The 22,559-nt window shown below is 31.8% G+C and overlaps 3 protein-coding genes across 8 annotated transcripts in view; 1 reads left to right on the top strand and 2 right to left on the bottom strand.

Moving 5' to 3' along the window:
* Window positions 1-57: 57 nt before the first annotated feature.
* Window positions 58-4,237, bottom strand: LOC102615579 (acyl-coenzyme A thioesterase 2, chloroplastic-like). Of its 2 annotated transcripts, none has more exons than XM_006492692.4 (5): window positions 3,315-4,234; window positions 2,553-2,730; window positions 1,244-1,713; window positions 846-974; window positions 58-505 (listed from the first exon to the last, which is right to left on the bottom strand). In XM_006492692.4, the coding sequence occupies exons 1-5, from the start codon at window positions 3,990-3,992 to the stop codon at window positions 353-355; spliced, it is 1,608 nt and encodes a 535-aa protein (XP_006492755.2). In that variant the 5' UTR covers window positions 3,993-4,234; the 3' UTR covers window positions 58-352. The 2 variants fall into 2 exon arrangements, 1 of the variants encoding a protein (XP_006492755.2); XR_372306.4 differs by having other exon boundaries at window positions 291-505; window positions 1,294-1,713; window positions 3,315-4,237.
* A 1,078-nt stretch (window positions 4,238-5,315) lies between these two features.
* LOC102615299 (sm-like protein LSM36B) lies at window positions 5,316-7,950 on the top strand. Its single transcript, XM_006492691.4, has 4 exons — window positions 5,316-5,522; window positions 5,776-5,900; window positions 7,446-7,559; window positions 7,665-7,950. The coding sequence occupies exons 2-4, from the start codon at window positions 5,786-5,788 to the stop codon at window positions 7,709-7,711; spliced, it is 276 nt and encodes a 91-aa protein (XP_006492754.1). The 5' UTR covers window positions 5,316-5,522; window positions 5,776-5,785; the 3' UTR covers window positions 7,712-7,950.
* A 1,713-nt stretch (window positions 7,951-9,663) lies between these two features.
* Window positions 9,664-22,559, bottom strand: part of LOC102614804 (BTB/POZ and TAZ domain-containing protein 3) — a 35,549-nt gene continuing 22,653 nt past the window's right edge. Inside the window, exons 1-6 of one of the 5 annotated variants that reach the window (XM_052437593.1) lie at window positions 14,696-14,880; window positions 13,312-13,703; window positions 12,879-13,009; window positions 11,742-12,048; window positions 10,242-10,555; window positions 9,664-10,009 (exon numbers count right to left, since the gene is read on the bottom strand). In XM_052437593.1, coding sequence (XP_052293553.1) covers window positions 9,880-10,009; window positions 10,242-10,555; window positions 11,742-12,048; window positions 12,879-13,009; window positions 13,312-13,653 — 1,224 coding nt within the window. In that variant the 5' untranslated portion in view covers window positions 13,654-13,703; window positions 14,696-14,880 and the 3' untranslated portion in view covers window positions 9,664-9,879. The other 4 variants (XM_006492690.4, XM_052437596.1, XM_052437595.1 and 1 more) reach the window with 4 other exon arrangements.

Genomic DNA, 22,559 nt, shown 5'->3' with positions numbered 1-22,559 from the left:
ATTACCTCATAGGTTATCAAATCCAAGAAAATGATCAATCACCTTAATGGTATCAACTAGCAAGGCAATGGGACAAACTTATATTGTACCTTTGAAAGAAAGATGATCAGTTTGACAAAGTTTTCTGCCTGTGCACGTTCAAACTTGCATTGAACCTTGAAATGAAAGGTTATCAATTTGACAATTCTACCGGGACATGTTCAATTGTGTAAGTTGGATGTTGATTTAATCAATCGATCATTTGCTATTTACTATAAAGTTACCACAAGTTTCATGTCACGACCTCGAGAAAAAGAAAATGTTATTCTCCGGTGCTTTGTTCATGCTGAACTTATTTTGCCTTAGAGAAAGATCATAGTTGTGCCAACTGGGAATTCTCAGCATCCATACGTTCCAGCACCCGTCGCGCTTCCTCTTCTGTGGCAGGAACAACATTCCGAATGCTCAATCCATCTTTCTTTACCTCAGGACGGATAGTAAAGGTGAAGTAGAATTTATTCGATATCTGTTCATTACAAGACAAGCCAATCAGAGAAGGTAAATTTAAAAAAGATAAATATGCTAGCCTAGGATTAGCATAAAATTCTCAGGCATTAGCATTTGCAAAGTCAATGGATTCGGAAAAAATATAATAAGCCATCATAGTTTTATATCACAATCAAGAGAAGTTTAGGATGCTTCTGATGGCATTTAAGATGAACTCCTTGCAAAACTGGATACAACTTCATACATTTCCTTAACAAATTTCCTAGTTATTTCTTTTTTATTTTTTTTTTCAGGATGATGAATGGCTCGTCAGATATCTAACATGGCAGATGAGTTTATATTCAAATTCAGGTGCTCACCTCACTGGCCCTTAGTTCAGGACTTGTAACATGAGCTACAACTTCTACATTTATCAGAGGTCTGGCTGGGTTCTCAAGTTCCGTATACAAAACACATGACTTGAGACGGAGGAAGTTTCCGACATCCACCTGCATCAGCAAAGTAAGTATACCATGAATATTTAGCAATAGTTCCTCAGCCAAATCCATAAGCAAAGAATTTTGTTCAGAGCTTTTTGGCATATTTTCCATCTAATTGGATTAATCAGCGGTATCTGACTACTATAAAAATGAGTGAATCTTGCATAGTCTCCTGCTCTCTTAGTTTTTGAAAATCTGCAATTTTTTACTCATTTTCTTCCGACCTACTACAGGAGCTCAACATCTTAGGCGTTCGTAACACAAACGTGCGTACTCACAGGTTTTAAAAAATCAACATGATCTACTTCAACAAAGAGAGGTGCTGCACCAGCAAATGTGTAAGCAGTTGAGAAGGCCAGTTCAGATGCTTTACGCATCAAAAATCCGCCAAAAATCCGACCATGAATGTTCCTTTGCTGTGGCTGACACATCAAGGAGTTCTCATGGCATGTGTCCTTAATAAGAATGCTATCTCTGTCTGCCAGTGCTGGCATGTCACAGAAGATTCGCCCTTCAGCCAACAATGCATTAAGCCTGTCTTTATCTCCATTTTCAGCAGTCATTTTCCTTTCTGCTCTCTTTGTTTTCCGCATTTTGTTCCTTTGCTCAGCTTCTTCCCAAAGCAATTTTTCTTTCTCTTTTTCAGGCAAGATCTGGTTAATTGGAGCTGATTTTCCTGTCTTCGTGTCACGAGCTACAAATGTGAAGTTTGCCACAAGGGCTACTGATTCCGTTGAATCTGTAGTATCTGCAAAACAAGTTTCCTTACTAAGACATGGCCAGTGCAAATACCAGATTGAAACTTTAAAAATACGAAGATACGTAAATATAGAGATAATTTTGGAACACCTCAGTAGAAGAACATAAAAAGAGTTTCTAAGGTTCTCCCTCAGTTTTGAACCTAGTTTAAAGGCTTAACACTCTAATGTTTCCAAGGTCCTACCTGCTCCACGCCCATGGTGGAATATACTTTACATGTTATAGGCAACAGCAGTGTTCATGATCAGATTATCAAAGAATTTTTAGGTGAGCTAAGACAAATCTCATGCTGATATAAAGTTTTTTTTTTTTTGGAGAGATTATGCTGATATAAAGTTAATCCAGAAAATGCAGCCCCGTTCTTTCTTTGGTGGGGAAAATAAAATCCAACTCAGACTGGTCTAATTTCCACAGATAATCAATTTACGCTTGGTGGGGATAAATAACTTTGACCCTACACGTTTACTACAAAAAGAAAAATCTTCGGAGACATATGCTCAACTATATAGCCAGACCAACTCCATGACTGGATGCATCTCTAGCTTCGGATGCTGGTTACTTCACTGCCTTTACACTGTATAACTCACCCATGACCATATTCTATAAGTGGTTTATGATTATTTTCTTGATTACCATCATAAAATGATCTTTCACTAATTGAAAATATACACAAGCCCATTTCCATTTTAAAGAACATGGTTACCTGCACAATTATATTAGACAGCAAGATGCCAAATAATTACCCAAGGTTATTCAGAACAAGAGACCACGGTCCAATCATAGCCCAGAAAGCCAAAAACACGAAAACTCTTGATTCATATGGAGTACCTTGTGTGGATTGAGTCACTTCAAGTTGAATCTCCATGGAAGACCGCCCAACCCATGTAACAGCTCCAGTTAGTTCCAAATCGATGTCAACACGGATTGGTTTCTTCACAACCATCCTGTCAACAGAAGCAGTGACCAATAATATAGGCCTTGTCGCGCCATCATCATTGCAACAATGCTGGTTGGCACAAACAAATGAATTACAAACTCCAGATGTTGTCATCTATTTATCAACAACAATGAACCTGTTGCGTAATTTCCAAGTGACATATTATGCATAACTACAATCAGACAAAAGGAATTCATGGTCTTGACTGTGATGAGCTAAAATCATTATGAAAATGTTAAAATTTTAAAAAGCACTAATCAAAGTGAAAATTGAACAAAAATACAAGACTTAGCTATTATAACATAGAGATTAGCAAATTGGCTTGGAAAGCAATGCATTTTGACAGAACCTAGCCCCCAGTAATGATAAATAACCAAAATTCCAAGCTGTGCTGGCAGCATTACGTGAAAAGAGACTGAATAAAACGATTGTAAATTTTACATCAGCCAGGCAACAAGTATGAGACCACTGATAAACGACACGCGTCAGATAGTAGTACACACCACTCTAAAAACCAACAAACCGTCAAGTGAAAGAATCCACCGTTCAAAAGAACATCATCAAAGCAATACCCAACAAATCCTATGTGAAAACAAACTAACTTGCAAAAAAACTCATTTTAGAATTCACTGGAATCTTAAAAGCCTTAGTACCTTGTATGAAATGGTTCCAGCAAGAGCATCAAGATCCTCAAGTAACTTCCCCATCCTCATCTCATTCCAAGGATTCCTGTACTGCTCTTTAAGTATATAATCACTTGAAAACTTGTAAAGAATACTGGTCCTGCTCTTAGATGGGGGTTTTGCAGCCAATTCACTTTGTGCAATCGAATCAATTGGCTTATCTCCTGTTTTTTCAAACATCCTTGATCTTGCTTCCCATAAAGCATTAGTTACAGGCGAATGGTACATTCCAGGCCACAAACTGAGTGGTTTCCGCATTGAAGAACCTGCGTCTATAGGTTTTGAGCTCTCAAATGAAGGGGATGAGTCAGAAATTTTATCAGAAAATGATCTTGTTGGAACAAATTTGTATAAAAATGGATCAAAACATTTAGTTTTGAACATGAAGCTTGATTCTTCGGATGAGTTGAACAAAAGGGTATTGATGGGTTCATGATTTAAGTGAGACTTCAACGATGACAGGGAGCTCAAACTAGCAAAAGACATGATTTTGCATATGGGTTTCGGTTCTTTTGATGAACTAAGCAAGTGGGTGGTCACAAAATTGGATCTTGAAAACTGAACAGTGTGTTGAGCAAGATTGGGTTGTGATTTTGAATCAGAAATGAATTTGGATTTTGGTTTTCTGAGTGGTCTGAATCTCATCATGGTTGAAATTGAAGGGACGATCAAAATGAAAAAGAAGTCTTAATCTTGAGCCGAATTATAGGATAGAAAGTTTATGAATGAGATAGCTATGTGACAATGAACTGTTTCAGTTTGACTGGTTGGTTGCTTCCATCATTTCAGGAAACTTTGAACACTGAGCAGAGCATAGGTTTCATTTTGGATCTGGTTCATTCTGAAGGATGTTTGTTATGTGGTTCAGTTCATATGGGGAGCGTATAAGTTAATGACTATTTCAAAAATAATTTATTAATTAACCAACAGGACAACAACCCGGCACTAAAATGACTATTGAAAGTTTTACTTTCCAATAAAAAAAGATTGCATCGAAAATATGATATTTAATATATATATATATATATATATATATTTGTGTTGTGTATATTTATTTTAAAAAATTATTATATAATTAATAATTATATTTAAATAAATTACACATATCATACATATTTTAAAATATATTTGACCATCAAAGCAGAAATCTGCACACGATAATGTACGTTATCAAGAATTCATTTGCGAAATATGCAACTATAACATAAGGAATAATTAAAAAAATTGGGAAGTAATGAGAAAATGGGATCAAAATTTTCACTAGAAAACTTAACTGAATATGTTGGACCAAGCAGTTTAATTATGTATTCAATTGCCTAAGAGACACAAAATGTCATGTATTTTAGGATGAAATTACTTATTTTATTTTGCACATTATGTTTCATGCATAAATATAAATTATATATCCAAGATTTATGTGAGGTCAATTTTTGAACTTTGGGATCTATCTTTCACGACAAGAAACACATCCCGTTAAGTTATCTTTTAGAATAATTGGGTTTTTATTTAGTAAAGAAAAAAAATATAATTAGACATCATATTGTGATATTTCCACTCATTGTATAAACTCATCCCACTTTAAAAAAATAATTACAAAAAATTTACATTCTCAAATAAATTTTTTTGAACAATTAAACAATTAAATCCCCATTAATTATTTAAACTTATGGTACAAAACAATATATTTTGAAAATTTTAGTTATTTTATGTTATAAGGATAAAATAATTAAGTTACAATTATATTAAAATAACGATCAACAATTGTCAAGAGACCTATATAACAAAAAGAATATAATTGATTAATATCCTTATATTTAAAATTTATTATATAATTTGTGAGGTGGCTTACTTAATTATTTTTATTTTCCAACCAATCTATACATTTTACGTAAGCCCCCGCATGAGAGTGTGTTTGTAGATTTTATATATGTATAGTTGTATTTGGTGAATTAGTATTATACTTCGATTAGGCAATCAATCTAATTAAAATTGAAATAACCCTAGCCCTCAATTAAATTATTTAACTATCGCTATTATTACTTCCGCCCATCGAAGCTCTGCAACTTTCTGTTGAGAAAAAAAACCCTAACTCTTGTCAGCTAAGCGAGAGCAAACGAATCCAATTCATCAGAATTCCCTCATCCCGTTTCAGCTTGAAGCTCTCCTTCTTCTTCCCAGGTAACTCAGATCTTTCCTCATAGAAATTTCATTAGATGCCTATATCAACTCTTGATTTTTCTTTTCATTCTTTAATATTTGTTGAATAACATTTAAAAATATGATTTTTCTTTTGAAATATTTCTGGGTTTTGTGAATAATCAACTGGGGTTTCAATAACTCTTATATGTAAATCAGAGCTGCACGAGGAACTTGAAAATTCTGAGCATTTGTTTATTATTTATTTATTTATTTATTTTTGGTTGAAATTTAGGTTAAAGAAGATGAGTACTGGAGGCGAGAAAGGTTCGGCCACTACAAAAACTCCCGCAGATTTCCTCAAGTCTATTCGTGGTCGACCCGTTGTCGTAAAACTCAACTCTGGTGTTGACTACCGAGGTTGGCCTTTTTGAAAATCTTTTGTATTGCTTATTTTGTTCGTTATTTATGTTCTAATTTTTGTTTTCTTTTTAATGTGAATATGAATTATAAGGATAATTGTTCTTTTAGAGGTTTGTAATTGGAGAATTTGATTTAATTTGATTCAATATTTACAAAATGTGAGTCGTGGCTTGAGCTCTTGCATGATGATTTGGCAATCTGGTGAAAAGTCGAGAAATTTTCCCTTTTAGGCTTTCTTCTCCTTTTGGGTTTGGTTTGCAAGGGTTTTGTTTTAATTTTAGGGCTTATATTGTGTAGAAAGTGTTTTCGAACATATAATGTGATTTTGTTATAGCTACGATGGCCTCAGTTGTACAATTGTTATCAAAAGTTTTATTCTGACTCCATTTCTCCCATCATGTGTATTCCTAAGAGAGAAAGAAAGGAGAAAAATATAAAGAAAAACCTAGTCCTGTCCTGTTTGTCTTAGGATTGCGCCATGCTTGATCTTTAGTTGGTCCAAGTTTGTCTTAAGCTGCAACAGCGAAAAGGTTAAAGTTCCTTAATGTCTCTACTTTGCTACTCGTTGTTCTGATATCCTTTGGAATCCATTGAATATATGAATGTAGGAGGTTTTGGGGTTTGGTTATAAGTTCTCTTTCAAATTAGTTGGACTTTAAACTAGGAGTCATGCTCAATGTGAAAACAATGCTGAGGAAATACAGCTTGGAAATGTGTATATGTTACTACTTTCCTAGTTATAATGTTTTTGCTAGGTATCATGCTCAATGTGAAAACAGATGTTGAGTTAATACTGCTTGGAGTTGTGTATATCTTACAACTTTCCTAGTTATACTGTTTTTTGTACCATTACCATTTAATGTGTTGGAAAAGCCAGCCCCTATGCTGTCAAATTTAAGGACAACACTCCAGCTTTTATGTTGCTACTCTGTCATTGCTCTTCAGGATGTATGAAGCTCTATATTTGTTTTACAGAATGAGCGTCCATGTTAATTTGAATTTATATTCTAGAGAATTGCATGAATAAATGATCTTTAAATTTGCAAGGATTAAATCATATTTGTCTTTTGAATGGAAGTATCACCTGGAAACTTGAAGATATATTAAAAAAAAGGGGCCAAAGAGCTAAAGATGTAAACACAAGGCAGCAAAGATGAAAGATTGAATTTTTAGCCAGCATGACTTGTGTGGCATTCATGACTCTAATACATACAAAATGCATTCTTCTTCGCCAAAAAATGCCCAGCACAGTCGCTGCTGTAATACTCATCTATCAAGAGAATTCGTGAGATTGCCAAATCATTTGTATGGGTCATCATTTCTTGCTGACTCAGTTTCCATGCAGTGAGCTGATATTGAGGTTCATGCTAAGTCCATTCACCAAGACATTTATCAAATACCTTCTTTATTTCCGCAAGGTGTCCGGTGTGTTCATTAACTTTTGGTGACAGCTTGTGCGTGTGGTCTGCTTGTACCCATAGTTTTGCTTGGCTATGATATGAATCTGTTTCAGCTCTCCTGACAGTTTTTCTTTTCATACAGGCATTCTGGCTTGTCTAGATGGATACATGAATATTGCTATGGAGCAAACAGAAGAATATGTCAATGGACAGCTGAAAAACAAGTATGGCGATGCATTCATCCGTGGAAATAATGGTAATAATCATAAGATTTTTGTCTTTTTTTTTTCTTTAAAGGTTAGTTTAATAGCAATAATCATTTACTTTGGCAATAACCAGGTCTTTCATTCCTTTTATGCAGTTCTTTACATTAGTACATCAAAGAGAACATTAGCAGATGGGGCCTAGTTCTCATCACAAGCTTCTTCCTCTGCAATCAACATTTTCCTGATTAATTTGAATTGTAAGATTACATGGATTTTGAAAGTCAGAGTGTACTAGAATGTGTCCAACTTGAATGAAACAGTGAGACTTTTGCTATGTATTCATTATGTCGTATGAAAAAAAAAATGTCAAATTCTTGATTTGTAGCAATATTGAGAATTTGGTGTAGTCAAATGAAAAAAAAAATGTTGACAGCTGTTTCATTGCTCTTCTGATGAATTTGTGCATATAACAGAGGTTCGTTGAACTGCGTTGTTATTAAAGCCGAGTAGCAGGAAAAATTCTGTGCCGCATGCTTCTGCTTCTGTTACATGTATATGCTGTTAGTGCAGCTCTCCGGTTTTTTAGAAATTGAGAGAGAGAGAGATTCCAGTCCAGTATTTTGGATTTGTTAAACTTTATGAAAGCTATTGAACTGTGTGGTTTATAGTATAATAGTATAATATTATTAAACCGTATGGTTTAATATATAACCAAATTATATTGCCTGCAGTTCAATGCCACTTCACATTAAGATATTAGAGGGTATTAAAATATGAAATATGAAGAAGAAAAATCAAACCACCTTTTTGTCCCTGAGAAATAAACAAAATTAACTAAAGCAATTAGTGGATTTTGTCGTAAATTTATTCTTTTGTTTACGTTCAATAGTTTCCATAAAGTGATTTTGGTATCGGATAATATTTATAAAACCAAGCAGATTAATCATTAAGTATTTAGCATGAAAATTGTAAACAATACCATGAGAATTATAATTAAATTATTCCTGAGTAATGAACTCATAATGAAACAAATTAAGAAATATCAACGGGAGAACAAAGTTATTTTTAGTATATTCATGCTATGGATTTATCATATATAATTTGTCATTCGAAGTTAATAATAATAATAATTGCCCGATATATATGACAAGTGAAATTATATCAAAATGTTATTTACATTCTCTTTTCCTCTTAACTACTTTCAACAGAATAGAGGGTACAGAATTTAAATGTCTACTTAGAAAATTAAGATCTCATGATGCTATCACAAAACTTCTCCAAATATTAATTAAAAATAAGATAATATATGGTACTAAGAAAGTAAATAATTCACATTGTCATCTATAGACTTTACAATTGTGTTAGTTGATAAAACATAAACCTTTTAATTACTAATTTATCAAGTAAAAATTGATAATGTGGCAATTGTTAACATCTTTTCTCTGTCACATTTTAGACACAAATTTTTTTCCCACCCTTAATTAAAAAGTTGAAAAATATATGCTAGCAGCGACCCATACACATTCACCAAGTCGTGGCATTAGTTTGACGCACACAAGATAATTGCTGGAAAAACAAATGTATTTATTTATTTTTAATTTCCAGCCGTAATTCAAAAAATTATAATTACCCCTTGCGTAAGAAATTATTCTTTAGGGTTGATCAAAAAAGAGATTATTATCTAGACAAAAAATAGATACTAGTACTTCCAAATTTAATGCTCTGCTTTTGTAACATAAATACATTTTTTAGGTTTATTTTATTAAATTTAATGGACAACCAAATCAACTTCACCGATATGCAGAAATTATAATACATTCAAATTTCTCTATGCAGAAATTATAACAACATATTATTGCCAGAACTACTCCTAGGATTACAATTAAATCATACAAGTGAATAATTCATAATGTCATGTACAGACTTTCAAACAAACATTTAATTATTAATTTATCAAATACTAATATCTATAGTACGAGTTCAAACATTATTTCCTTTCTCTTCTCCAGATGAGACCATCTGGATTGAAGACTGTCCAGCAGAAATTGCTAATCTCTTGTGATGTTTTCTATGTTTCAATTAAATTTGTTTCCTTCCAAAAAAATAATAATAATGTGTTTCATTCAAAAAAAAGAAAAAGAAAAAGAAAAAGAAAAAAGAAACATCGCAGAATGAATATTTAGATCTGAAACTGAAACTTAATCGTTTCACTTCACCATTCTTCTGCAAGATCCTCTTACCAAGAAACAAAAAAATTTATTCACTATTATTCTTTTATTTTTACAATTTATCAGGTTTCTTACAGAAGTCGGGAAATATTATTAACCCTGCATTCGAACAGATACAAGAATGTGCTGAAATTAAAGGACGTCATAATAAACCTGCATGCCGGGCAGAAAATGGTCCGAATGCTTTCTTTGCTGATATTACCTTGCTCACCAACAATTTCCACTTGGCTTCGTCTTTTTTGCTCTGCTGCTGCATTTTTTCCTTGAAATGCCTAGCAATCCATATTTACAGAAACATTGTTAATACCACTGTAAAAAAGAACCCCATATCCTGTTTTCTTCTTTTCCAAAAAACAAAAACAAAAAAATTCAAGTATTTAAAGCTTATTTTCCCAAAACTACGATCTGTTAACAAGAAATTCTATAGAGTATAAATGACTTTCAGTTCTTCTTTCCCAAATGTTTAATGGCACAAACACAGGTTAACGGAAGTTTCATGCTTACCTACAAAGAGGGACCTTGCATAAATCAGGTTCATTGCACATGCGAGAATGCAGTTCAAGCAGCTGCCACATGCGTTTACAGTGAACACATCCACCAGGAACCCGAGTCTTACAGTTGGAGAAATGACGGACTAAAGCCTCGAGCCCTTTGCAAGCTGGAAAATTGCAGGCAACCTGGCTTCCTTTCAGCACTTTGTCACGTGGACCAATTGTCCTACAGCCGTCCCTGCATATGTGAAGAAGTGCCTCCATTGCCTCATGCAGCTGTAAATACACCTTTCGCTCTTCCACTTTTCTTAACCTCTCTTGTTTTCTCTGAAATCAGGAAGTGATTCAAAATGAGTAACAGAGTTCCTGAATCCATGTGACAACAACGGAAGTGATTCTAAATGAGTCATAAAATTCCTGAAACCATATGACAGCAATATCACGAGTTGACTTTCTAATTAATAAGGGAATATTTTTGCACTCTACTTTCTAAATAACTATCTCAGAAAAGCGCATTCAGTACACACTTATTCATGCTCAATATTACAAGTAAATCATAATTTGAGACAGCAGTTCTTGTCCTCTGCAGTCCAATGATGCCTGCACTAGCATCATGTTTTAAGAGAGAAATTATAATGAAAGCAAACACATTTTTTAGCTTTCATGAAAGAAAACAGAACTCTGGATGTGGAAATTAATAAAATGAGAAATTACCACCAAGGTATTGAGAAGTAAATTGATTGAAGTAGTGGTGAATATGCATTCAGGGGTTTGAAATCATAATAAACTACAAATTTTATTTATGTCATTCAGAAAACTGGCAACTATATTGCATTTAACTAAGCGCACATGCCTTCGAGGAAACATGTTCTATCAGACAAAAAGTCGCTAAATGATTAAACTGGAGAGCTTTTACGGGGTCCAAAGATATTCCACAGAGAAGAAATATAATGCCAAATGTGCAAAAGCTCTGCCGTGGTTAACTTAAATACATTCTGAACATCAAAATGCCTTTAAAAAAGTGATTCAAAATGACGTATTTCAGAAATAAATTGAAAAACAGGGTTCAAGCATAATGCACAAACACATTTTATTTGAGACTGACTACAAAGAAAAGGTTGGAAAATTTATCAAATTTTGAAGGAAGTGAAAAATAAATTCTCATACGTTTAACCAATACTGATGCTTAAATTATAGAATTCTTTACAGGAAAGAACACAATGGTTATTAAATTGAGAAGCAAACTATAGGGAGTTGTATTGTACTCAACATTTATCATGCTGAGCAGGCGCATAGGGGCTAATGCAAACATTTTTGGTGCAGATATTAATACTAAAATCAATATGAAAACAACAATTACCACAATCCAATAAAGGAATCAAAATTTCAAAACGCAAACAGGAAGACATTTGGCAGTCATCATAATAGATTCCACATAACGTAAGGCAATATCATTAGCATCATCAAAAAACCAATATAAATTGCTCCAAAATAAGAAGAGGAACTGCCTTACGGAGTCTTCATCAACAACGGACTCTACAAGTTCTTGTTCCAGTGCAGGATTAGCACGCTTCATGATTTTCCAACCTTCAGTTGAAGTTATAGCTTTGAAGTCCTTCACAACCATACGCACACATATTAAGGAGAGTCTTGGTGCATCACAGTTCCTTGCTAACTGTAGCACATCTATTACATTTTCTTTGGTTAACCCTCCCTGTTCTAGAAAGTATTCACACACTCTTTTCAGAGGTGGAACCAAGTAGGAGTGTGACAAAACCAACAAATGGAGAACAAACTTCTTCAAATCTTCCTCTTCAAAGCTGCATTAGGATATGGAAGAATCAATAAGTCAAACAAGGTAAGCCAGGACGGTTGAAAATGCAGAAAATAACTGAAAGGTAACTTGGACCATCTTGTTCTACCAAAGCAAAAATTGGATCAACTACCATTTATCATGCAAATCAAGAAACAAGGTTCTCTCTTTCAGAACAAGCATATAAACCATGTAAGACTCTCTTTCCTCTGTCCAAGGGTTCTTTTACAAAACCAGAGTTTAGATACCGAGTCATTTCTTTTGTGTTTCAAGCCTCAGTTACCATCAATGTGGACAATTATGACATTGGAAGAACTATAGGTAGAACCACAGACCAGAAGATAGGTCAGCTGGAAAATCAAACTCACCATAGCTTGAGTCAAATGCCTGAAAGCTATTTCTCAGGAAATAGTCTTTATAAGAATTAAACAGAATAAACAAACTAGATGCACTGAGTATTTTTAAAATACAATGACTAATGTAAGCGTAAATGTGCTTCACAGGGACTCTAATGTTGCATCAACTATTATTGATAAACATTATAAGAACATAATATCAAACAGGAACAAAATCAAATGTCAGAGTTACTGCAGTGAAAATCTGGGACCCATTTTTGAATCATCAACACCATGATAATTCATTTTCAAGGAATCTTAGGACCCAATAAATCAGTAACGTGCAAATCCTCTGAAAATTATATTCATCATTTTACGAAACAAAATAATGTTCAGAATATGACAAAAGATACAGATAGGAAAATTATCACAGAAATGATTTTGACAGCCCACTTAGATATTCAAGCATAATGAGAATATGGCAAGAATTCTTTCAACATACCAGGAGGAATAGAGAAAACGAAAAAATGCATAGACAGCTTCATGAGGCACCCCTGGAATTTTGATATATTTGAAACCATTCTTTACTTTTGATTGCTGCAGAATATTCCCCAGCACAGGTGAGGCAATACTCTGCACAAATAACAGTTCTAACTTCAGGAATTTTCTCCCATCAAAATTGAATATTAACGGTCCCAGGATTTCTTCTATCCATTTATAAACAGAGTAATTCCAAACACTGTATATTTATGTTGAATAGATGCCAACTCTTCACGCAGGTTCTAAAATTGCTAACATAGCCACTGGAACATCTATTTAACATCCATAACATCTCCGAAATGAAATTACTTTACAGTACTAAAGAAATTGTCAATGAGATAATCCCGAGTAGCTCCACTTTAACAGAGAAGTAAGGCAAAGTTCAATTAACTAACCAGTATACTGGAATGAGCTTGAATACAGGATTCGTCCATGGTTATAATATAGACATCTGCACCATTTCCTTCCTTGAAAAGCTTATCCCATACATCCTTTGTTTCCTTTGGAACAAAACTACAATGTAAAAATCTATTGGGATATTTGTTTTTTGTACAGGGTTTAATAGGGAGAGGGGGTGGCTTGGGTATACTACAGTTATAGGGTACAGAAGAGGTGGGAACTTCCAGCACATGTAAAATATCGGCTGCATTCCCCTCCTCCACACGTATATTAAACGACCCACAGAAGGATTCGCCAGCGGCACAAAGCCAGGGAGACTCAATATCTGGCGAAGCCATCAGCTACGGAAGTATCTGAATATTCAAATTACACAATCTCTCTACAAGAACTGCATAAACAAAGTCAAATAAGAAAGTGAACATCAGTCACGAACCCGTTATACGAAAGAGCACTAATCAATCAAGAACTTGTATAATGTTTGCTCTTTAACTAACATATAATAAGCAATCAAGAGCGGAAGTAACAAAAAACATCTAAATGCAACAATCAACAGTTGATATGCTATAAACTAATCCAAATATATAACTACATAGTTCAAAAGGAATCTGAAGGTTGCATCAAAGTTCTTATATGAATAAACAAACAAGAATAGAATCAATACCATTCCCAAAGCTATTTGCTGAATCATACTGTTCGTGGGATTAAAATATTTCTACAAAGGAATCTTACAAAATCCAGTCAATCAAACACACGTATTCACTTCAAAATTCGTGTTCATCAGTTCAAGTAACAATAAAATTTGGTCAAATGAACCATGCCATAAAATTAAAATCTAACATGTACCCAGATCAGAGATCACCACATACATGAATCTAAACATCAATGAAAGAGTACACACCAACTCATTCACATGCAAAAAGCTTTAAACTTTACAGTACCACATTTATTAAAGCCACTGCACTACACGTGTGCAATAAATATTGAAACATCAGAAGTCTCAAACCATATTTAAAAAATAATAAATCCACAAATAAATAAATTAGTCTAATTATATGTTAAAATAATATAAAGCTGTAACCAAAGTCGTGCTTAGCTCCACAGAAAAATATAAAAAAAATTAAAAAAAACTTTAAACAAAAGTAGCAAATCCGGATACAAAGTTAAGAAAAAAATGAACTGAAAATTGTATCAATCTTCAGCTAAAAAAAGAATTTTAATCGTATCAATTAGGTGAGCTTTAATTTTCAAGGAAGGTAAAACGAAATCTTGAAGCAAAAGCGTTGACTGAAAAAAACTGAAAAAAATTGAAGCTTTAGTACATCGTCATAGTCGATCAAAATTAAGAAGCAGCAAAAAGCTGGAGGAGATATTTGGGGTTACCTTTTTGATTGATTTATTTCAATAAAATTATTATTATTAATGTTAAAAAAACGAATTTTTGAGTTGATACGAAACGAAGGAATGTGGGGAAAAGTAGAGGGGTGTGAGGAAGGAGTGAGAATGAAACGGTGACGTCTTGGGGGTGTAGTGGGGGAAACAGGTGGCGAGATGAGGAAGAGGCGGGTGACAAAAACAGGAGGTAAATGGAAGGCACGCACGAGTCCTTTATATTTATTTTATTCATTGGGAAATTGGGAGCGGTGAGTTCCAGTACACTTGTTGCTTTTTTTTTTTTGTTTTTATTTGCTTTTAAAAAAATTCTTTAATATAATTAAAGAAAATACCCTAGTTTTGATGGTGAAATTGATATGACATTTTATTAAGCATTTATCGTATCGTGATAAATTAAATGAACGTGTTTCTTTTTCTTTTTCTTTTTTGTTTTGCGCTTTTACGTAGGTTTCGTGTGGACTTGTCTGCTTACGTGTCGTTTTTTAATTAGATCGGAATATTATTATCTTTTTGTAAGATTTTGGATACGAATAATTGAAAATGGAGTGCGATTTTTGCAGGTAATTATTTTTCTGAATAATAGACTTCATTTATTTCCGAATAACCAATCAAAAATAACAAAGTAATTGCCTTGGATCTAGCCAAACATAAAAATCAAAGCATCAGAATACAAATTTAGATAAAACATGTGCCATTTGATTACAAATCTGAAAGACATGGCGAATCATAAAAATTTATTTTGGTCGTAATAAGTATTGAACGTAACTCTATACCAGTACTCTGTCATTCCAAGACTAGCTGAACAACATGTAAATTTTGCTTTTATTTGAATTTAATGTTTTTGTTATCGAATTTACACAATTTTATTAAAGCATAAACTTCAAATGTTAATGTTGGATCCTTATCTAATAACTTAAATATTAATATGATTATTCAGGAAAAAAATAATATTATGACAGATTCATTAAAAATTTAAAATCAACTTGTAACTGTGATGTTAACAAATCAATTTATTTTTCTAAATTTCATTTACATGGTATTTGAATTCATATTTTTATATGAATTAATGATTAAAATGTGGTCCCATTAACATGATAATTACATTTATTTTTATTATTTTAAATTTTACTCTCACAACCATCAAACAATTCAAAAATCTTTAAAGAAAATGTCACATGATGCTCAGGGAATTAACATTCTCACATAAGAGTCACTCGGTGGCTAACTAAAACTTTAATTAAATAAATACCTAAATATAATTTCTTACATGATATAAATTTGTAGTTTGATTAATATTTTAATTTTAAGTCACACAACACTCATCTTGTTGCTGAGATAAAGTAAAAGGTCAAGTTCTCATTATATTTAGACGACTTTGTTTGATTAATTGGTTGACTATTTATCCAATTTGGATCGTTTGCTTTTTTGAGGCAGAAGTTCCGTGAATCTATCTTCATCCTTTTGATTTACACTAAAAGTAAATGGATTCTTAAAGCGATTAATTATTTAGTATCAACATAGCAATTTAGATATTTGCCAGGTTTGTTACAAAAATCTTCATTTTTTTTGCTACATAATGTATCCATATAAAATACATATATGTTACTTTAATAGGCAGTTCTAGCCAAACTTTGATATATCTTTCTTACTTTGGCTTAATAATTTTACTAATTCACATTAATTCTATAGATTTATAATGTGACGATAATAAATTAACTTTAAGGTTTATTTTAATATTGTGTTATAATGTGCTAATATTTACGATTTATAATTAAAAAATTGTTAAATCTTTTATTGATAACTAAGTTATGAAACAATTTTAATGTTTAAGGTTTAGATCATATTATATATCTATGAATACAAATTCTTAATATAAAGTTGAGACAATCTTTCTTAACAGCTTCCATTATGAGGAAATACATAATTTATATTATATAGAAAATTGTTTAATACAATGAAGAATCTTTATTGAAGATTTAATAATAATGTCATAAGATGTCAACATTAAATATTTTACCAAATACGATGCAACATAGTGTTAGTTTATAAAATTATATTTGCTTCAACCTACATACACATCTATTATTTGGTATACAAAAGAAAATAAGCACTACATTTTGTAAACTATAAAAAAAGTATATTAAAGTAACATTTACGTATATTCAATAAATTGAATCAAGGTCATGTTCATGCAAGGAAGTTGGCTACCGTATAATTTTTTGTTTTTATAATTTCTCAAAAGGAATATCAGTTGAATTAAAGTAACATATACTAAGATTGATTGATGATAGATGAGTGTATAGATGATTATAAATGAGAATTAGGATTGATTGTCGAGTAAATATTAAAAAATGATTTAATGAAGTTGGTAGTTAATAAATGGCACATGAGGTGCTCGACAAAATATCTATTAGGAATTTTTTGTCTCATTTTAGGTAGATTAAGGTGTTGATGGTGCATTCATGCAAAGTCATGTTTTGTAAACTCATCATCTAGTACAAAACGTTTGCGACAACAAGCTTAAGAGGCTATTTTGGATTTCTATAAAATCGCGCACGCAACAGGGCCTATCGCAATCGCGCCTACTTTTTAAGTGACATGCACTGTCTCCTGGGCAATAGGTGTTTGTCTCCCCAAATTACAGAAAACTTGTTTATGTAATTTTAAGTGAAGAATGCTCATCTCCCGGGAGACAGGTGGCTGTCTCACCAAATTACAGAAAACTTGTTTAACTAATTTTGAGTGACGAATGCTCGTCTCTTGGGAGACAGAAACTGTCGCGTGAAATCAAAACCACTAAAATATAATTTAGTTTTCTCAGCAACAGACTATGTCAGTCTCCAAAATACATTAAAGGATTCCATCACCACTAAACTAGTAGTATTTTAGTTGTTTAAAGAAATAAGTAAATTCCAAACCATCAAGTTGTATATCACCAAACCAACAACATAAATAACAAACATTTAAATTTGTACCAAAAGGAAAAAAAAACATTAGTATGAGTTAATTGAATTAGAAAATAATACTAAGTAGAATGACATCATAATTTAAATTACAGCGACATGTGCATTTCCGCAGCTTACAGTTGGTGACAGTCACAAATTGACTCAATTTCATCAACCTATACATCCAACAGTCACTCATATACACAAAAAGAACAATTGCACTAACAATATGCTATGATAGTTGAGTTATACTTTATACATGGCATTGTCACTATAATGTGAGTTCGTTAGTATCACATTTATACAGAATATACAAAAACTCAAGCGCAGCGCCAACAACTTCATTAAACTCTCCTTCGCTATCAGCGTGAGGCAAATCATTGTCAATATCATTTTTTGTAGGTTCATCCGCATAGTGATCTCCATCGTCATTTGCTGGCATCCTCTCAAGAGAAGCTTCTATTGCTATCACCTACTCAATGTGAACCTCATCATTCAAATCAAGGAGAGCAAACTTATTCTCGTCTGCTAAGTCAAACCAATCCATTTCTGCTGCAGGTTCTAGTGAAACAACAGACGGTTCAGTTGGCATTTCGTCCCGATCATATGTGAATATGCAGACACTAATAAGTGAAAACAAAGTAATAATTAAGAAGAAGAAGAAGAAGAAGAAGAAGAAGAAGAAAAATAATAATAATAATAATAATAATAACAACAACAACAACAACAACAACAACAACGATATTACTAAAAAATAAAAACAACGTTTACAATAATAAAGAAAAATAATGATAATAGTAATACATTTTAATAAAGTTATTAATAATAATTGTGATAATAATAATGTATATATATGTTTTAATTATGTGTGTGTGTGTGTGTTTGTTTACTATTTTTATTTTGAATTAATATTAAGCATAAACTGTGTTTTTTGGGCGACAAGGGTTGTCGCCTGTATGACAAGCATTGTCACCCAAAAACACAGAAATTGAATTCAGACGACATAAGCCCGTCACACGGGCGATAATGCTGTCGCCCAAAAACAAAAACTGTGTTCGTGCAACGTGGGTCTGTCGCACGGGGGACAGGCCCCTGTCGCTAAAAAACACAAAAATTGTGTTTGTGCGACGGGCGCACAAAAATACTACAAATTTATAAACAGATCAACTTTAGTAAACTTTGGCCGAAAAAATAAACATTACAGCTAAGACTACTTCTATTTTACATACATATTTGTCATAAAAATCACAAATTATTAGTTTTATATGTTTTATTATACTATTTATGGTGTAAATCACAAACAAAAACACAACCAATAACAATTTTTTTTCAACTCATGCCCACATATTGCTAAACCCATTCTCTTTTTAATCAATTTTTCCACCATCAACCCAATGAACAAGAAAATCAAACTCAACCAACAACTACTTATGAAATCTCTAAAAATAAGAAAAATTAAAGGTATTTAAAAATTTTAGACTTTAATAAAGTAACTAACTTCTTACAAACTCCAATACCAGTGGCATATCCCGACCGCCGTCAATCGTCACTGGTCGATGGCCTTTTCCGACCACCCATGCTTGTCTTTTTCATGGGTTATATATTGTTTATTTACTTTTGTTCTAGAAACTGAGAGTAGGGGAGTAGAGTGGAAAATGCTTTGATTCTTGATGTGAGAGCAAGATATTTTCATTACTTTTTTGTGCTGGAGAAAGAGAAAATTCACTATTTTACACAATAGATATTTAGTGTAATTGGATAATATAATTATCTAATGAATTTCAAACCATTTTTAATTGTTAATTTTTTTTTTAGATTTTCAACATGTCTTGTACATTTTTGCCCTCAAATACTAACGTTATACGTGTATGTATAATAACCGTAAAGAAGATAAGTGAGAATATAATTAATTTCACCATCTAACTGGAATTATATCAAATCGGGAGGGATATTTAAAATAACTCTTATTTTATTTATTGGAAAATTGGGAACGCTAAGTTGCAGTACAGTTGTTGCTTTTTTTTTTTGTTTTTATTTGCTTTTAATTTTTTTTAATCTATATAAGAAATTACCGTAGTTTTGATGGTGAAATTGATATGACATTTTGTTAAGCATTTATCGTATCGCGATAAATTGAATGAACGTGTTTCTTTTTCTTTTCTTTTGTTTTTCTTTTGCGCTTTTCGGTCGGTTTCGTGTGGACTTGCCTGCTTGCGCATCATTTTTTTTAATTAATTAGGAATATTATTACCTTTTTGTAAGATTCTGGATACGAATAATTGAAAATGGAGTACGATTTTTGCATGTAATTATTTTTCTGAATAATAGACTTCATTTATTTCCGAATAACCAATAAAAAATAATAAAGTAATTGGCTGGGATCGAGCCAAACATAAAAATCAAAGCGACAGAGTACAAATTTAGTTAAAACATCTGCCATTTGATTACGAATTTGAAAGACATGGCCAATCAAAAAATTTTCTTTTGGTCGTAATAAGTATTGCACAAGTACTCTGTTATTCCAAGACTAGCTGAACAACATGTAAATTTTACTTTTGTTTGAATTTAATGTTTTTGTTATCGAATTTACACAATTTATTAAAGCATAAACTTCAAATGTTAATGTTGGATCCTTATCTAATAACTTAAATATTAATATGATTATTCAGCGAAAAAAATATAATGACAGATTCATTAAAAATTTAAAGTTAACTTGTAACTGCGATGTTAATAAATCTATTTTTTTTTATTTTATTTATGTGATATTTGAATTCATATTCTTATATGAATTAGCGACTAAGATGTGGTCCCGTTAACATGATAATTATATTTATTTTTATTAATTTAAATTTTACTCTCACAACCATCAAACAATTAAAAAATCTTTGAAGAAAATGCCACATGATGCTTAGTGAATTAACATTCTCACATGAGAGATGAACTAGAGTCTTATCTAAAATTCTAAATCTAAGTCACTAGGCGGCTAACTAAAATTTTAATTAAGTAAATACCTAAATATAATTTCTTAAATGATATAATTTTGTAGTTTAATTAATATTTTAATCTTAAGTCACACAACACTCAACTTGTTGCTAATATACAACAAAAGGTCAAGTTCTCATTATATTCAGGGGACCTTGTTTGATTAATTGGTTGACTAGCCAAAGTTTTCATTTTTCTGCCACATAATGTATCCATATAGAATACGTAAATGTTTCTTTAATAGGTAGTTCTAGCCAAATTTGATATATCTTTCTAACTTTGGCTTAATAATTTTACTAATTCAAATTAATTCTATAGATTTACAATGTGAAGTAATAGATTAAGGTTATTTTAATATTGTATTATAATGTGCTAATATTTACAATCAATAATTAAAAAATTGTTAAATCTTTTATTGATAACTAAGTTATGAAACAATTTTAATGTTTAAGGTTTAGATCATATTATATATTTATGAATACAAATTCTTAATATAAAGTTGAAACAATATTTCTTGACAGCTTCTATTATGACGAAATACATAATTTATATTATATAGAAAATTGTTTAATACAATGAAGAATCTTTATTGAAGATTTAATAATAATGTCATAAGATGTCAAAATTAAAGGGTAAAAGCTTGTTTAGTCCCTATATTATGAGGTTAGTGTCCATTTAGTCCCTGTATTTTTAAAAACACCTCAAAACGTCCCTGCTACTAAATATTGACACTTATGCCATTATTTTTTATTATTTTTAACTTGCTTTTACAATATTACATTTTTACAATAATGTTTCTTTTTTGGATATTAATAAAAAATTAAATTATCAAATTAAACTCAAAAATAAAATAAAAACAAAAAAGGTAAATATTAATTTTTGTGGAAGCTCACGTATGTCTAAAAAATTAATATCGTAAAAAATTACATTATCAATTTTTGTAGAAAAATTAATATTTTAACTCAAGAGTGTGTTCCACAAAAATTAATATATATATATTTATTTTATTTTATTTTTTGGTGTTAAACTGGTAATTTATTTTTTTCTTTTTAATAATGTCTAAAAAAATTATTATAATAGGGTTATTTTTTTCTTTTTAATAATGTCTAAAAAATTATTATAATAGGGCAATATTATAAAAATAAGTTAAAAGGAACAAAAGATAATGGCAAAAGTGTCAATAATTTAATGGTAGGGATGATTTGAGGTATTTTTAAAAATATAGGGACTAAACGGGCACTAACTTCAAAATATAGGGACTAAACGAGCTTTTACCCCAAAATTAAATATTATACCAAATACGATACAACATAATGTTAGTTTATAAAATTATATTTGCTTCAACCTACATACACATCTATTATTTGGTATACGAAAGAAAATAAGCACTACATTTTGTAAACTATAAGAAAAAAATATATTAAAGTAACATATACGTATGTTCAATAAATTAAATCAAGGTCATGTTCGTGCAAGGAAGTTCACCACTGTATAATTCTGTTTTTATAATTTCTCAAAAGGAATATTCAGTTGAATTCTTTTGATTTTTTTATTTACTATTTATAAATAAAAGATTAAAAAAAGAGTTGAATTCAATTTATCACGAGAAGATAGAATGATTTACAGATTTTAATAGTTTTATTTTCTTTTCACAAAGAGAATAGACGGTGTGGTCTGCGCAGAGATGGGGCCCATCTCGTACGTCCATTTGACGAAAATGTTGTGATTAGAACCGGAGAAGCAATCATGGTGGGACGCGTGGACAATGGCTCGGAGTGAAAGAAAATGGGGCGGCTATTTAAGGGTTGGTGGAGGCTGACGAAAACGAAAGGAAAGACAAAGAAAAGACGGTGTCGTTGTAAAGCGGGGGTGTTTTTTTTTTGCATGAAAAAGGGACCTGTCTACCTTACAGATTCTGTAACATA

This window comes from Citrus sinensis, chromosome 3, assembly GCF_022201045.2.
Source record: "Citrus sinensis cultivar Valencia sweet orange chromosome 3, DVS_A1.0, whole genome shotgun sequence".
Taxonomy (NCBI): Eukaryota; Viridiplantae; Streptophyta; class Magnoliopsida; order Sapindales; family Rutaceae; genus Citrus; species Citrus sinensis.
This window is presented reverse-complemented; position numbering and strand designations above follow the sequence as displayed.

Bases quoted from the DNA above. Each gene is read 5' to 3' on its own strand.
- LOC102615579 (XM_006492692.4), bottom strand. From the start codon at position 3,992: ATGATGAGATTCAGACCACTCAGAAAACCAAAATCCAAATTCATTTCT. The intron at 975-1,243 runs GTGAGTACGCAC...TTGCTGATGCAG, and splicing joins ATGTTGATTTTTTAAAACCT to GTGGATGTCGGAAACTTCCT. The intron at 506-845 runs GTGAGCACCTGA...TGTAATGAACAG, and splicing joins CTGAACTAAGGGCCAGTGAG to ATATCGAATAAATTCTACTT.
- LOC102615299 (XM_006492691.4), top strand. From the start codon at position 5,786: ATGAGTACTGGAGGCGAGAAAGGTTCGGCCACTACAAAAACTCCCGCA. The intron at 5,901-7,445 runs GTTGGCCTTTTT...CTTTTCATACAG, and splicing joins CTCTGGTGTTGACTACCGAG to GCATTCTGGCTTGTCTAGAT. The intron at 7,560-7,664 runs GTAATAATCATA...CCTTTTATGCAG, and splicing joins ATTCATCCGTGGAAATAATG to TTCTTTACATTAGTACATCA.